This window comes from Megalops cyprinoides, chromosome 13, assembly GCF_013368585.1.
Source record: "Megalops cyprinoides isolate fMegCyp1 chromosome 13, fMegCyp1.pri, whole genome shotgun sequence".
Taxonomy (NCBI): Eukaryota; Metazoa; Chordata; class Actinopteri; order Elopiformes; family Megalopidae; genus Megalops; species Megalops cyprinoides.
In genome coordinates this window covers 7,320,001-7,334,698 of record NC_050595.1, presented here as the reverse complement: position 1 = coordinate 7,334,698, position 14,698 = coordinate 7,320,001, and the positions used below count along the sequence as shown (strand labels likewise).

The 14,698-nt window shown below is 42.0% G+C and overlaps 1 protein-coding gene across 1 annotated transcript in view; it reads left to right on the top strand.

Moving 5' to 3' along the window:
- Positions 1-807: 807 nt before the first annotated feature.
- Positions 808-14,698, top strand: part of LOC118787800 (copine-7-like) — a 42,882-nt gene continuing 28,991 nt past the window's right edge. The window contains exons 1-2 of the mRNA XM_036543486.1: positions 808-851; positions 4,155-4,906. Coding sequence (XP_036399379.1) covers positions 4,730-4,906 — 177 coding nt within the window. The 5' untranslated portion in view covers positions 808-851; positions 4,155-4,729. The remainder of the gene's footprint in view (positions 852-4,154; positions 4,907-14,698) is intronic.

The following is a 14,698-nucleotide window of genomic DNA, read 5'->3' as shown; positions in this document are numbered from 1 at the left end:
CACATATGCAATATGGGTCTTCTTCTGGCAAATGGACCCAGTGCAGCTTGTGCCTCATAACGAGAACAGCTTTAATGGAAAATATCGTTTACACATAACAGACACTGCAATATGTTTTCAGTAATTCTCACGCATGAACTGCGCTCACATGATTTTATGAGCTGGCCTACTTTTGTCTCTTTCTGACCATGGGCCGTTGTTCTCTTGAGACCTCAAACATCACATATCACTGAATGCCTATCCTGATGACACTTGCTGTAGCAATAATCATGGCGACTGTGCCATGCACCTTAAAAAAACATAAAGCTGTTAAGAAATGTGAGGCAAACTAAATGTTACACTATGTTTACTTAGCAACGTAAATAAATTTGTTTTTCATTTTCAACGTCTCAAACTTCAACTGCTTCAGGGAAGAGAAATTTTTACACTTTGTGGGGTAAGCTTTATTCCTACTTTTGCTATTATAAAGTTTTAGTTGTTATTATTATTATTATTATTATTATACTCCGTTAATATTTTATACCCGTGTGGCTTTGAATATTCCTAGATAAAGTATAAAGATGAAAAAGGCCATATTTATTTTAGCAACACTACCTTGCTTCTCTGTGTTCAGGCTACTAATTTTTGCAGCCGACAGAGAGCTGCGCCCACTTATGCCACCGTTACAAACCAACGTCTCCCTCTTGCGGACAATAGTGGAACAACAGCTGTAAAGGCTGTAAGCGATTCTCTTTCACGCGCTAACACACACCCCTTTTCCCCTCCCTTCCTCGTACCCCGAGTTTCGGAAAACTAGCAGATGATAGAGGAAACGTTTAAACAACAAGTGCATGTTGTGGGGAGTACAGCAGGTAAGACCTGTTCCTAAATAACGTAAGGTTTGGCAATGGTAGATGAATAATGCAATAAGCGTTAATTACTTAAGTCTTAATTTGAACATATTTTAGAATTAGCCTAGTAGGTTCACTATTAATTCTATTGTAATTGTATTGTGTTGAAGGAGAGACAAGCGTCTGTAAATATGAATTGTTTTACCAAGAATTATCAAAGCTCGTCTGATTTGCATCTTTTTGCTTTGGATGAAAGCATATAACCCATCCTCTGCACGTGTGGAAATTACGCTGTTATCCAAACTAATACGATAGACATGTGCCGGTATTCAGGTCTTAATTAAGAGGGACTCAACTTACTTAGAGTTAAACGCTCATGAAACCGCTTGGTTCGTAAAAATGAGTCCCGTTCTCTGTTTCTCGGCGCTCCATTTCTCAGATATCTGTGTTATTGAAAAAGCAAATTAATGTTGAATTAGCCTTTCGACTTCTTGTTAAGTGTTTACCCAGGGAGCGTTTTTCTGTTGGTAGTATCAACACATGCATTAGACCTTAGCTATGTTCTTGAAGACGGGACGCGTAACCAGACTAAACGTGATTTCGAGTAAGCAAAGGCTGATCATACATGACCATGCATTGATTTCTTAACAGGAACGTGTAAAACGCATTCAAAGAAGCAACAACAGTATTCGAAACTAACAGGCTTAAAAATTACGATGCTGAGAACACTTTCCAACACAGAACGAGAACTGCCGAAGAATCTGGTTCCAATCGTGTTTTCCCATGAAATGTCTTTAGTTGCTTTTGTTTTCATGATACTTTATAAACGCTTGTTGGTGGCATATTATTTTATGTTGAGAGTTCTTCCCACGCCCGCCCTAGATTACCATGCAGTTAGCGCATGTACTGGCATCGTAGCCACAATAGAATTTCCTGTGCATTACGAGATAATCTGTGATAATATTTTCGTGTACAAGAGCAAATTAGAATGTGATATAATAAACATGTTATTGCGGCGGGTAGGGCGGACAATTAACGTAGATGTTTTGGCATAAAAAAGTTCAGACGTTATTTCAGTGGAACTTTATCGTAGCCTTAATTACTGGACGGGGAATTTACAGTTGGTCAAATCTTAATTAAAATCTATGCAAACGCCACAGATTTGAAGCCGTGGGTGTTTGTTGAGGTGTATCGCCCATCAGTTGTCATTATCTGAGTCTAATTCACATTATATAAATCTCAATAACTACTGTCCCTTCAGGACAGTTAAGCGAGGCAATTTAAGGGTGAACTGTCTAGCGGCCGCAAATTCCAGTAAATTGCACAAATCTGTGAAGGCAACTCTGTAATTCACATTTAAGAGCCTCATCATTTTATTAAGCCGACATTTTAAAATGATTGTTGTATTGTGTGACATGGGAACACAACCCTAGTTGGTTTTTTTCATTAGGGTGTCCGCTTTCCTTATGATCTGCGCGAATTAATTCGGGCTATAATGTTTTAATCAAATATTAATTTTGCAGTTCTATGGTATTCCAACTGATGTGCGCCATCCAGCAATTTTACGTCGGAGATGACGGTAACTGTCCGTCGGCGATGGTTCTGAAATAGAACTCTTAGGAGACGATTGCTCTACGCCAGGGCTTTATGGAGATGATAGATCATATTAAAGACATAGTAGTTACAGCGGAATAATTATTCACTTGCGACGGAACTTACTTACTTTAACATGTTACTTACCTTTCTTTTGTAAGTATCTTGAATCTCGTTTTGGTTTGCATTACACGAATAAGAGGTATGCCCGTTTGAGCACGGATCCCCCACCACCCGCTGGCTCCTTTGTAGCTTACTACGTTGCATCCGATGTGGTAGCTCTGCCTTTTTTACACTTAACATGAAATAATTTTAATTTTGAAAAAAAAAAAAAACTTTTGCAAACCGATTGTTTGTTGCAGTAGTAAAAGTGTTCAAAGGGAAGTTCACGAAGATGACACCACCAAATTGGTAGAATTAAGTCAAAATGAGCCGCCTGCCAATGGGTAATCCTCGCAAATTCCTCATGTTTATTAATGACGAAAAACGGGTTTAGGATTGCTCTCCATATCGTCAACCGCAAACCACGCACAGGGGAGAACCGATACGTGTATAGGAATATAAGAATATCATACCTCCTAACCACATTTCGCTCTGTTGGTAGTTCCAAAAGAACACCAACTGAAAAGATACTATTACTTGTAGATATAATCTTTTAAAACCGCAACGGAACGGTGAGAGGGCGCCAGTCTATCCACGAATTAAACGGAGCGCTATTACAGATTTTTCCTTCACTTTTCGGACGTGTCTCCAATCTACACACGGTCCTCCACAGACAGAGAGACATGATAGATGATAAATAGACCTAAATGTGAGAGATACAGTGTATTGTTGGAAACAGTCAGTACGAACAACTGGTGCATTAAAGAACTGGGGATCCCTTGCTTAGAAAACCTCGCTCATCACAACCTTTTCAGAGCGCAGAACGATGATTCGCGGGGCATCATTTTGGCTCTTCTCCCGTTACGCAACATAGATTAGCCCTCAGCGAAAACTGGAAGCTTGTCAAGTATCCATTCATAGCAGTGGAGCTATGGACATATTTTAGTCGGTCTAAAGAGCAATGCCTTTAGATTATGAGGAGAAATCCCTCCCACCAATAGGAGAACATTGAATGATTGAAAGTACTAAAGGGTAATCTTAGGAGATATGTGGTAATGTAGGTGGAGTATTATCTGTGTTGCTGTGTAGCCACTGGTGGCTATTGTGTTCTATATGAACAAATGCAAAGGTGTGTACTGGTGAGCTCGTACATTACATACATCTCACCGAGTGTCAAATTAACAAAATGCTTGGATCCTTAGAACTAGAGCAGATTCCTTAGACAGTTTCTTAAGAATATAAGTCTTAAGAAGCTGTTTTAGATTAACATTTTTAGTTGTGTGATTCTCTGTTATGCTTATTTTTGTGAATAATTTGTAAGTTAAATGCAAACAATCTTGATATGATGCATTTATTCACCTAAGAGAGTAGAATTTGGTTAATTGAAACTAAACTGAAACTGAAACTAAATTTGCACTATTAGACTCCTACACTATGTTTTAGTAAATGAGTTGTCACCCCTGTTGCCATTCTGTTAGTTGGTGCACTTACTGGTACTGTTAAAACCCAGGATTCAAATACATTTAAGCCATCATGTCAGACAATAAATGCTGAGAAAAGTAATGATTATGGTGACACAGAGAGGTGTATTGAAAGATTTATTCAATTTTTTTTTCATTCTTTTCTTAGGTTCCTGTGTCTTGGGTGAAGAAACAAGAACCTTTCTCTAGATCCTGGATATGTTTGGAAATATCTCTTAAACATTTACTCTTAGATTAATGGAGAGAAACATTATGAAGACTTGAAAAAAATAACCACCCCATCATTCCCATCATTAGGAATTCAACCCCCGAACCATTTGCTCTCTACTGCCCTCTGATGGTCTAAGTCAGTGCATGTACACTCCACATCTGTCTGGCCTGCCCAATCAAATGCCTGAATTTACCCTGAAATGTCACCCTCCCACCTTTTATGAAAAAAGAGTATAGCTCAGGACAAGGCAGAGAGACACATGATACCATTAAAATCTCCTTGATTAGGGACTTAAAAAGACTGCAAACACCTTCCCCTGCAACAAAGAATTTTCCTTCAGTCAAGGTTACCTCTTATGTCAGAGGACCTGTCATATGTGTTTGTCTGCAGTCCCACTGCTTTCCAGGGCTGAGCAACAGTAGCTGTTGGTAGAGCCCTGTAGCTCTAGGAGTTGGTGGAAGGTCTCCTGTCCCCTCACCAGCCCCGGCTCTCCCCTGACATTCCCAGCCAGGATGAATGACATCCAGGACCCAGCGTCCCCGGCCGCTGCCCTCAGCGGGGTCCCTGCTGCCTGCGTGTCCAAAGTGGAGCTGCGGGTCTCCTGCAAGGCCCTGCTCGACCGGGACACCCTGAACAAGTCCGACCCCTGCGTCATCCTCATGGTCCAGTCTCAGGGACAGTGGACGGAGGTGAGTGACCTGGCCCTTGGTCTTGATTCACTCTCACTATGGACCTAGACTCAAGCAATAACAACAATACAGACGCATTAATGTTTACTCATATTCCTGAATAAAAAAAACATGCCTCTTACATTTTTTTCTGCGCCAATTTTTTTATATCTTGCTCTTTATTGTTTGCATACTACTACAACTCTACTACCATTGTAGAGGGAAGAGTCATATAGTTCACAGATAATTAATTTTGTTCCAGAAAAACATGAAGGTATATGGATGGCTCTGCAGGTGCAGAGCCTGTTCAGAACAGCAAGCATCTGGCTGTGGTTGGGATATTACCGTGGCTGTCAATACATACATTCTGCTATGGTGAGAAAATCACATTTGGGTGGTCTTATCACATCTTTGCCAGCGCGTAATCGGAACGACAGAGCAGCGTACCCGAGGTGAACGCGAACGCTGCGTTTTTGCTCGATGGGCCGTTTGACGAAAATCGAGAGCACCTCCCTTGATTTTCAACACTTAAAGCGAAAATCGCATTTGAGTGTTTCCAGAGAATCGTCCTGCGGGCCACCATGGCGGCTTGGAGACAGGGAATAAGGTTTGGTGGATTGAGCCGTTTACAGTGAGGCTTCAGAATGAAGGATGAAACTTCTGTTATCCTGCTGACTTGCGCCTGTGCCGAGGAACAGGGAGAGGAGAGAGAGAGAGAGAGAGAGAGAGAGAGAGCGAGAGAGAGGAACGAGTGACACGGTTTAGGGATTGGTGGATCTGCTGTCATCTTGCCTTCCCTTTCTTTCAGATGAATCCTGTTTCCTGCAGTAGGCGCTCTGTGAAAGTGCCCGTCATTATAACATATTGGCTTTTCAATTCAGCGTTGCATCAATTCCGCCCTAAGCAGAATCAGAATTGCCCAGCAGATGGTTTGTCACCGGCAGACACTGGCACTTTGATTCCGTACATCTGTTTGCATTGTGATTTATGTGACACTGTGTCTCAATTATGCGTGTCACGCCTGAGGCGTGGTGGGTGTGCGTAGATTTTACCTTCATCTCAATGTTCCCTGTCCACCTCAAGTTTTTTTTAATCCGTGTAGTATGGAGTATGGAAGGATTATGATATAACAAATGTAAAAAAACATGTAACAAGACATTTAATATGTTCTATGATTCAAAAGACAATGATATAAAAGGAGTATGATGAATGCCTTAATCCCCTTCAAGAAATTTGGCTACAGACCCAAAAAAATGGAATTACTGTGTGCTGGAGTATTTTCCTGATAGGATTTTATTGTCTGGTAATACCATATTCTCTTGGTGCAATATTTCCAAGTAGATTCCCATATATCGAAATGACTAATTTTCACTTCTGTGGTAGATCTACAACACTACAATGGTGTTAACTTTGTATTATGTTTGGGAAGGAACGTAGGTTGCACATAGGGCAAATTGATATGCAGCATGACTTTGTGTCAGTGTACAACTCTGTTGTGCAATTATGCATAGAATGTATATTTTCTAAGCACCACAAGATAATTACAGGCTATCATAATACATAAACGACAACTAGAATTAGATTCATTCACCCAGGCACATTATCACATTATACCTTGTAATCATATAAATTATGTATGTGTTATGCATTTAAAACTGGTAATGGAGTTATAAAAGTGATTAAGGTTGCATACCTAATGTCTCTATGACACGTGTGTCATCTTACAATTAAGAAGGACACAATTAAGAAATATGCCTTAGTTTAGCATAAAGAGTAAAATAAATATCACATTTACATGCTTGTTTTGAGAAGTCTCTTTAATACAGTAATTAAATAATTAAGCAGTTGAAAACACTTACCTGCATTGGAGAAATCACAGTTACAAATTCACTTTTTGATGTATAAGAAGCAGTGACATGCCAAATATACAATATTTGAGATTGAAGGATTAAGTTTTTCAAGATGAAAACATGATATCTGTTTATAATAAAACACTACATACTTCAACAGCTCAGCATGCTTCAGCATTAATTTGCGATTTCATTTCATTTGAATACATAACAACAATGGCAACAATGTGACTAAAACTGAATAAGCCAATGCAAGCTGAAATATATGGTTTGATAATTCAGTGTGAAAGTGAGCTTGCTTTGATTAATGGCTATTACAATGGCGATAACAGCCTCAAGGGTAGGCCTGTGAGAACCAGGATCCTATTAGCTATCAAATGTGTATTCTAAACTATCTTACACCCTTTTGTGTGTTGAAAAATTGCACATTAGAGACTTGCTTCCATAAACTCTGCTCTGTGAACACACCCATCACCCCAAGTAATTGTTTACTGTAAGATAGACCTTGATTGATGTGGACACACAAATGGACCCTTGAATGGAAATCCAGCCCTTTTGAACTTTTCTTGACAGATATTCATTTACATCATCATCAAGGCTATTTATTCGATCTCCCAACATTGATTCACATTGCCATCACGTCTCAGAGTCTAAATGAATCTGAACATGCCATTAATGATTACAAACAGGAAAAAAAACCCACATCGTACTCATGGCAAACACTACAACAGATGTACATCAGCTAATATAATGTGTGTGAAGACAAAGCTTTTATCAGTGTTTGAGCCTGGAATTGTTCAATTTGGAATAAATGCTGGGTTTTGCTATTACTGCTCTGACATGTCTGAGTCATCTGTTGTTGAAATAATCTGGCAGCCTCCGTTTTGTTTGTTGTAAGAACCGCTCCACTTCCTGTGGATTAAAATCGCCTCCCTGAAGACATAATTGACAAAAAATATTGCTTTAGTCTTGTCCTCTTTTGGAGTTTGATTTGCAATTAGGGAAGGACACACGAGAGTCTTTAAAATCGTCATGGCGGTAGTCTTTGACAGGGTTGGCTTCTTCTTCCCTGAGGAACCACTGTTAGGATACCTAAAAGACAGCAATACACAAAGTGAAAGAGAGAGAGAGAGAGAGAGAGAGAGTGAGAGAGAGGGGTGGAGAGATAGAGTGGGAGAGAGGCATAGAAAGAAGGAGACAGAAAAGGGGGGAGGGGGGAGAGTGAGAGAGAGAGAGAGAGAGAAGTGATTGTGACAGACGCTCTAGGTCATCAGCTGCTTCCACTGGCCCGTGTGAAAACGCTCACAGAGGTGGAGGGTAGGGATAAAGAAAGCGGGTGGTGGTGGGGGGGGGGGGGGTGCTGAACTCTTAAATCCTTCCTCTGAAAGGCCCTTCGTGTATACGGCCGTTTCACACGAGCCTCCATGTCTCCCTCAGAGATGCTTTAAGAGGCTCGGAGCGAGCCGCGCTGGCAGCCTTTTGTTTACGGTGCTGAGCGCACAGCCGTGGGGTACGAGATCACATCCGAGGGAGACGCGCGGGGCGACAGATAGTGAAATCCAGACTGCTGTCCTCCAAGCACAACAAAATGTATATCTAGCAACACGACAGATGGCACAGAAAAGCCTGGTGTCTTTCAGATACTGTAGACGGGTCTGGCATTTGGAAGATTTAATTCCAGATCCCAGACAGTGGATGGGCACCGTTCTGTATCTGAGTGGCCCATCGCCACGCGGTCTGTTTGCACACTTGTGGGACTGAGGCGAGACAGCGGTCTGAGCAGGAAATGGCAAGACCTCACCTCCCTCTCTCAGGAGTGTCTCTGATTATAAGTAACATGGCACTGCATTTTTCTATCAGTGGATCAGTGCTCCTTTAAAACCAGCCTGTAGGTAACCTTTAACAGCAACCAGAATGGTGGAGGTAAAAGAACTGCCCTGCCCCACGTTGCAAAATGCTGTTAATGGTAGTCTCCTTTGTAGTATGGGAGATGTTTTTAAAGAAGAGAAAAATCACAGGCGATAAAAATAACCACAGCCTTTGTGTTCAATCTTGAGCGCTTATATAAATCAAATATTGTGGTAGAATATTAATAAAATTCGACGACGACGTTGGAATGTCTTAAAAAAAAAAACATGATGCAATCAATTTGTTCCTTTAAGGAAGACACATGATGAAATGTTTGGCACTTCATCAAACGGCAAGCTTTTCAGTAGCCACAGCAGCAAAAGGTTTGCCATGTCAAGTGCAGGTGGATAAAATTCAAGCTCAACCTGTAGTGAATATGCTTTAGAGCTGTATCCCTCCCTAATTTTATTAGAAAGAGTTTATAGAGAACATCTTGGCGTTCTCAGTGCATCTTCTGCACCTGTCTGTACGAAAAGCCTTGTTCTGTCTCTCACGCTGTGTGATGCCTCCACACAAACAGCAGACTGCCACTCAGAGCGGAGGGATAATGGTCGATAATCTCTCCTCAGAGAGGGTCAAAAGTGCAATCTTTCCTCCCCAGATGGGTTCTCCGGTTGCCTCTCTGACACGGTATTACGTTAGCCGTATTCAGATTGGCACTATCTCCGGCGCACTGGCTGTTGCGCCGACGCACACCTGTGTGTTTCTCCACAGACATGGCCGCCCGTCAGCGCCTGTCAGTCAGGCTTAAAGTGCTTTTCTGCTGGAACGCCGTAAGTGGAGGAGACGAGGGGAGTGGAATTGATAATAAAACAGTCAAAACAGTTTTATTACCTAAAAAAATTACTTTTTCAAATTTTGCAAAATACATGTGAATTCAGTAGGTATGGATTTTATTATATTGAGGGGCATTTGCTAATGATGAGGGTATAGGTGTGTAGATCTTTGGCTTGGAGTCTGAGTAAGGGGTTGCACCTTTTCCATGGGCTGAGGTTGTTTCCTCCCCATTTTAGACGTCATGTGGAAATCGAAATTAAGGAGAAGATTGGGTGGAAGAGGGATGCTGCTGTGAGCAACTAGCATGAGAAGGAAAGTGGTGACTGGGATTTTTATACTTGAGGATGGGACAGGATTGTTGATTGCCTGGGGATTGTCTAAAAATTCTCTCCTGGAATCTTCATTTGGAACTTTAATATGCGGTCTGGCAGGGTTTGTCATGTGACGAGCCAAGCACAGGGCACTGGTGGAGTTGTGGAGCGGATACAGATCTATGTAGATATAGGTTCGAGCAGTCGTGGTGCAGGCGCTGCATGCTTTACGGCGGACGGAGTCACCACTCCATAAGCTCCGGTGCTGGCATGACATGCAGCATGATCACGCTAAATCTGGGCCCTGCCAGAGCTTGTTTTGTTATTGTGACTGACGTTTGTTTCAGTGAAAGCCTCTGTATTGAAATGTGAACGGCTTAAAGGGTAGGTAGTGCTGTGGCAATTGCTGTAGGTGCTTAACCTGATTGATTGAGGCTCCAGCTAAGATATCCAGCTTTATGGATGTAAATGGATGACATGCAAGAAAGAGAAGCTATATGAGCTGCCCTGAATGGGAGTGTCAGCTTGGCAGGCAAATAAAGAAATAATGACAAAGTTTAGTGAGAGGATGTGATTAGTACGGAACGGATGCAGCAGCATCAAGGACTTGATTGAATGCAGATGGTCATTAAAGTGCTTTTCAATTCTAGCGAAAAAAAAAAACAGACCGATCAAACTAACTTAGAGAGTTCAACTCAGTCCATTGAAAAAAGATTTTCTTCATACCACTTAAATGATAGTCGATAAAGCCGTGCTCAATGCCTCTGAAAGGCTGAAGGTCAAAGTGAAATGTATTGTCTTCATTTCTGAAAGTAAATGCACATGAACAGCATCTCATCTTGTCCTCGTCTCCTTCCCTCAGATTTGCTGGGTCACATGTCTAGAACTGTTAGGTAAGCAGTCACTTGTGGTTTGGCCATATTCCGGTACCACAAGGAGCAGCAGCGTGGCCCAAAGGTAAAGGGGCCGATCTTGTAATCCAGAGTCCATGCTTCGATTCCCAAGTGGGGCACTGCCGTCGTACCCTTGAACAGCTGTGTAAATGGATTCGACGTAAGCTATGTATGTCACTCTGGATAAGGCCATCTCCCAAGCAAGCAAATAATGTAATGATTGTGCTAAAGAGCCCAAGCCTGGGAGAGATGCACAAATGACCTTTGATTAGACATTATGGCCCACGCTGCAGAGTATGCACGGACCTGGAGGCAACCATAAAGGTTAGTTATGCAATGGCCTTTTTTAATTCCACAGACTTTTGCAACTGGATGCGTCCATATTGCCAGTGATGGCTCTGAGGCACAAACCACTGGGCCACTTCATTAGCTCTGCGCAGCGTGTGTGCAAGGCATTGAGCTTGCACACAAGAGCTTGCCCTTTGCTTGCTCACATGTAATGGCTGTTAATATGTATGGAGTACAGCCTGGGATTGATCGAAACAGTGTACACAATGAGGCCAGGCTCTTAAAATGACAGCCGCCATGCATGCATACAGAAGTGACGGCATCTACTATCCAGATATTATTCTCAGATGACTTTGAAAACCCAGCTCTGTCTTTTGTCTTCTGTTGGTCTGTTTGAATATTATCGGCGGGCAACAGTTAAAGCCCATTAATTTACCACTGGATGATCGCTGCTGTCTTCAGTAAATCAACGAATTAATTTTTATTTGGTGTAATGCCTTTTGCACTCAGACTGTGATAGAGTGCTGTACTGTGCACTAAAACAAGGCCCAGCTGGGGAATGATTTGGCAGCATTTGAATGAATGAAAAATACACAAATCTAATACTTTACCTGGGAGGGTCACAGTGTACGTAACTATCTATGTATCAGTGTAGAGGAGCGGTTTAGGAAAGAGGCATATAAATGGGCATGTATAAATGGGCATGTTTGAATTCCTGGGTTGGGCACTACTATCATTCTCGTGTTTAACCTGAATGACTTTAATCCTGTGGTTTAAATGGACAGTAACAAAAATGTAAGCTCTGGAACAGTCCTGCTTTCAGCATTGTTTGCATTGTGTTTCCAGTATTATTGCTGGTTAGGAAATGGTTACCACAGTGAGGGGCCCCAAGGGAGATGGGGTGGGGGGGGGCTCTGAAGTAGCGGCTGTGGAGAGCAGAAAGAGGCTTGGGTGTGATAAGGTGCTGGCGTGGCCCTGCTTTGCAGCAGAGACGGACATCTCCAAACCACTGGTAGCCTGCCCACCGGTCCCCCCCACCCAACTCTCACGTCCCTCTCAACGGGAAGTGACATCGTCACGGAGAAAGTGTGCTGCCACTGAGCAGAAGCGAGGAGCCAGACCCGTTCTCCTCTCTGTCTGGCGATCGGAGAGCGAGGGACAGCACCGCGCCGGCTCTCCCGTTCCAAAGCTGCTGTGCCTCTGTTCTGGCACGGGAGGGAGTGACCGTTACATGCAGTAATGGGGTTCTGGTGTGAGGAGTACAAGGTGCTTTCACTGCTGAGGCTATTCCACGTTTGACTCTTTCTCATCACTCGCCATCTCATAAAAAGGGAGTTTTCCTTTTCTGTTACCGTTTCCGTGTCATACTGGCTCCCCATTTGGTACATTGTGGAGGTCTTTTTTCTCTTTTTTCGCACAGTCCTGGCTGTGTACCAGCTGAGTGCAACCATGGACGTGGGGATCAAAGGAACTTGAGAAAGCTACAAAGGAAAGAGGTCAGCTGACCCTTCAGAAAAACATGACTGCATGTTTAATTAGGTTTAATACCTCTCTTTCAGTATACTACATCTCAGTATATCCTACTTCATTGTGAATTAAATCTCAGTTTTTTTAAAAGAAGAAATAAATTCTTTCTGCAGTGACATAACATCCGATTCAGTGATTGCAAGATGGATATCATTTACCGCCAGCACAATTCTTGCCTTTGCTTTCCTTTGTAGTGGACTTCAGAGAATCCCCCTCACTGCAAGCATGAAAATGCATTCATTAGACTAGTCTGGACTGCAATATATTTCTGTTGGGCCATTTTCATAAAAGACCAAGCGACTTGTATAAACAGCTGAATAAAATAAGTTTTCTAGGGATGCCAGCAGTCCTTTTGTTATTATTATATTATGGTTTCTCTTTTGAGATGCTCCCTTGGCTGTCTGTTGGCCATTTCTTGTCTTACCCAGACAAATAAACACATCAGTGATTACTGACCCTACTGGCAGAATGCAAGACAGAAAGGGCAGTTAAATAGTGTGTGTGACATTACTGTCAGCAGTGCTTTATGAAGGTCTATGTCAGAAATCTTCAAACTTTTTTTTTTTTCCATTTTGAAGCACTGTCTGGGAGGATCATATCTTTTATATTCCTAGACTGGCTGTCAATAGGTTTTGTTTATCTCATTCTGTAAAGAAACACATTGCCCCTCAAACTATTTGCATGTGCCAAATGTATAATTTATCATTCTAAGATAAGTTCTGTCATCTTATAAATTGCTTTTTGGCTCATACATAGCAAAAAACCTTAAGAATGTAATCAAGCAGGGGGCTCTGAGTGTCTAAGGTCTAAGTCAAAGAACTACTGATAAATTGCCAATGTCCAACGATCCTAGCTCTTGCTTAATTTTGTTACATTTAAGAATGTTAAAGAAAAGCACCATAGATTAGAATAGAACAGAATTTTCCTCAAAGTGGATGCAGAGGAGTTATCAATGTGCCATCTTGTTTTTCTGGAAACCACTCTCCAGCCAGTTTCTGCACTGCGGTGAAAAGTGGTATGTTTTGCGTGACTGCCTGCCTGACATGCACTTGGTTCCACCTCAATCCCCACCCCCTAACACCTGCTACTTCTAGTACTTGCTGTTTATTTTACGTATAGAATCACAATGTGTTTTTGATTCTGTGATCTGGTCACTGATGTGTGGTAGTATACTTAGTCTCCCTTGTCTGTTCAGGTTGCACAGATTAACTTGTGGTAGAGCTTGAACAGTGTTATGCTCACACTCACGGGTCTGGGAGTGTTGTTAACCTGGTCTGACACTGTTGCTTATTCAACTTGAATGCATACACTTGTTCTGTTGTGCTGGAAGTCACTCTGGATAAGAGTGTCTGCTAAATGAATGTAATGTGATGTGTTTACAGGACTCTGGATAAGTCATTATGATGATCAGTTATGACTATAGCCAGGATCAATCATCACACTGGTCATGATCAGCCATTACACTAGTCAGGATTGGTCATTAAAGTACTTTGCAAAGGTGTGCACACTTACCCCTTTGCCACATTTACTTAATATCTCAGTTTGTACTGGACGACCCGTAGTCGCCTAATGGTTTACAGCAGTGGTAACTCAGAGGTGTCGATGTAGGCGTGCAAGGCTGCAGAAATGTAATGTGTGTTTTTAACTTTGAAAAGGCCAGCACTGCATAATCAGGGAGGCCAACAGCATTAAGAACTGAATAACTGAATATTAATGCGAGAGTGCGGAGGTCTACCAGAGCATTAGCTGTGTGGGCTGTGTCAGGCTCTGACTTGTGCTTGCCCAGGTTTTGTCAGGCCAAAGGAGTACACTTGATATGCATAGACATTGGGCATCTGGCTCTAAAGTTGTCATATCTCTGCTGTGATTGATTGTCTGTCTCTTAAGATTTTTTTTTTTTAGATCCTACCACAGACAAGATAGCAAGTGACCTTTTCAAAAATGTTCAACGGTGCAATGCCTCTCTCACTGTATCCTCAGAAAAACCCTGTGCAACTTTATTTGCCTGCATGAAATGACAGAAAAAATGAAAGAAATATGTAGGAACTCTGCCAAGCCTTGGATTTTCCCTATATATTTTGATTGACAGCTGGCTGTGGAAGACACGAATTAGATAATGCTTTTTTCCCCACACCACTGTTACAATTTAAAAGCCATTAGGATACAAGGCAATAAAGAACTGTTGAAGGTGCATTTCGTGCCACTCACTGACTTTTCGGTGCTTGTTGTCCTCAGGCAATTTGTATTTCAGGTGACAAC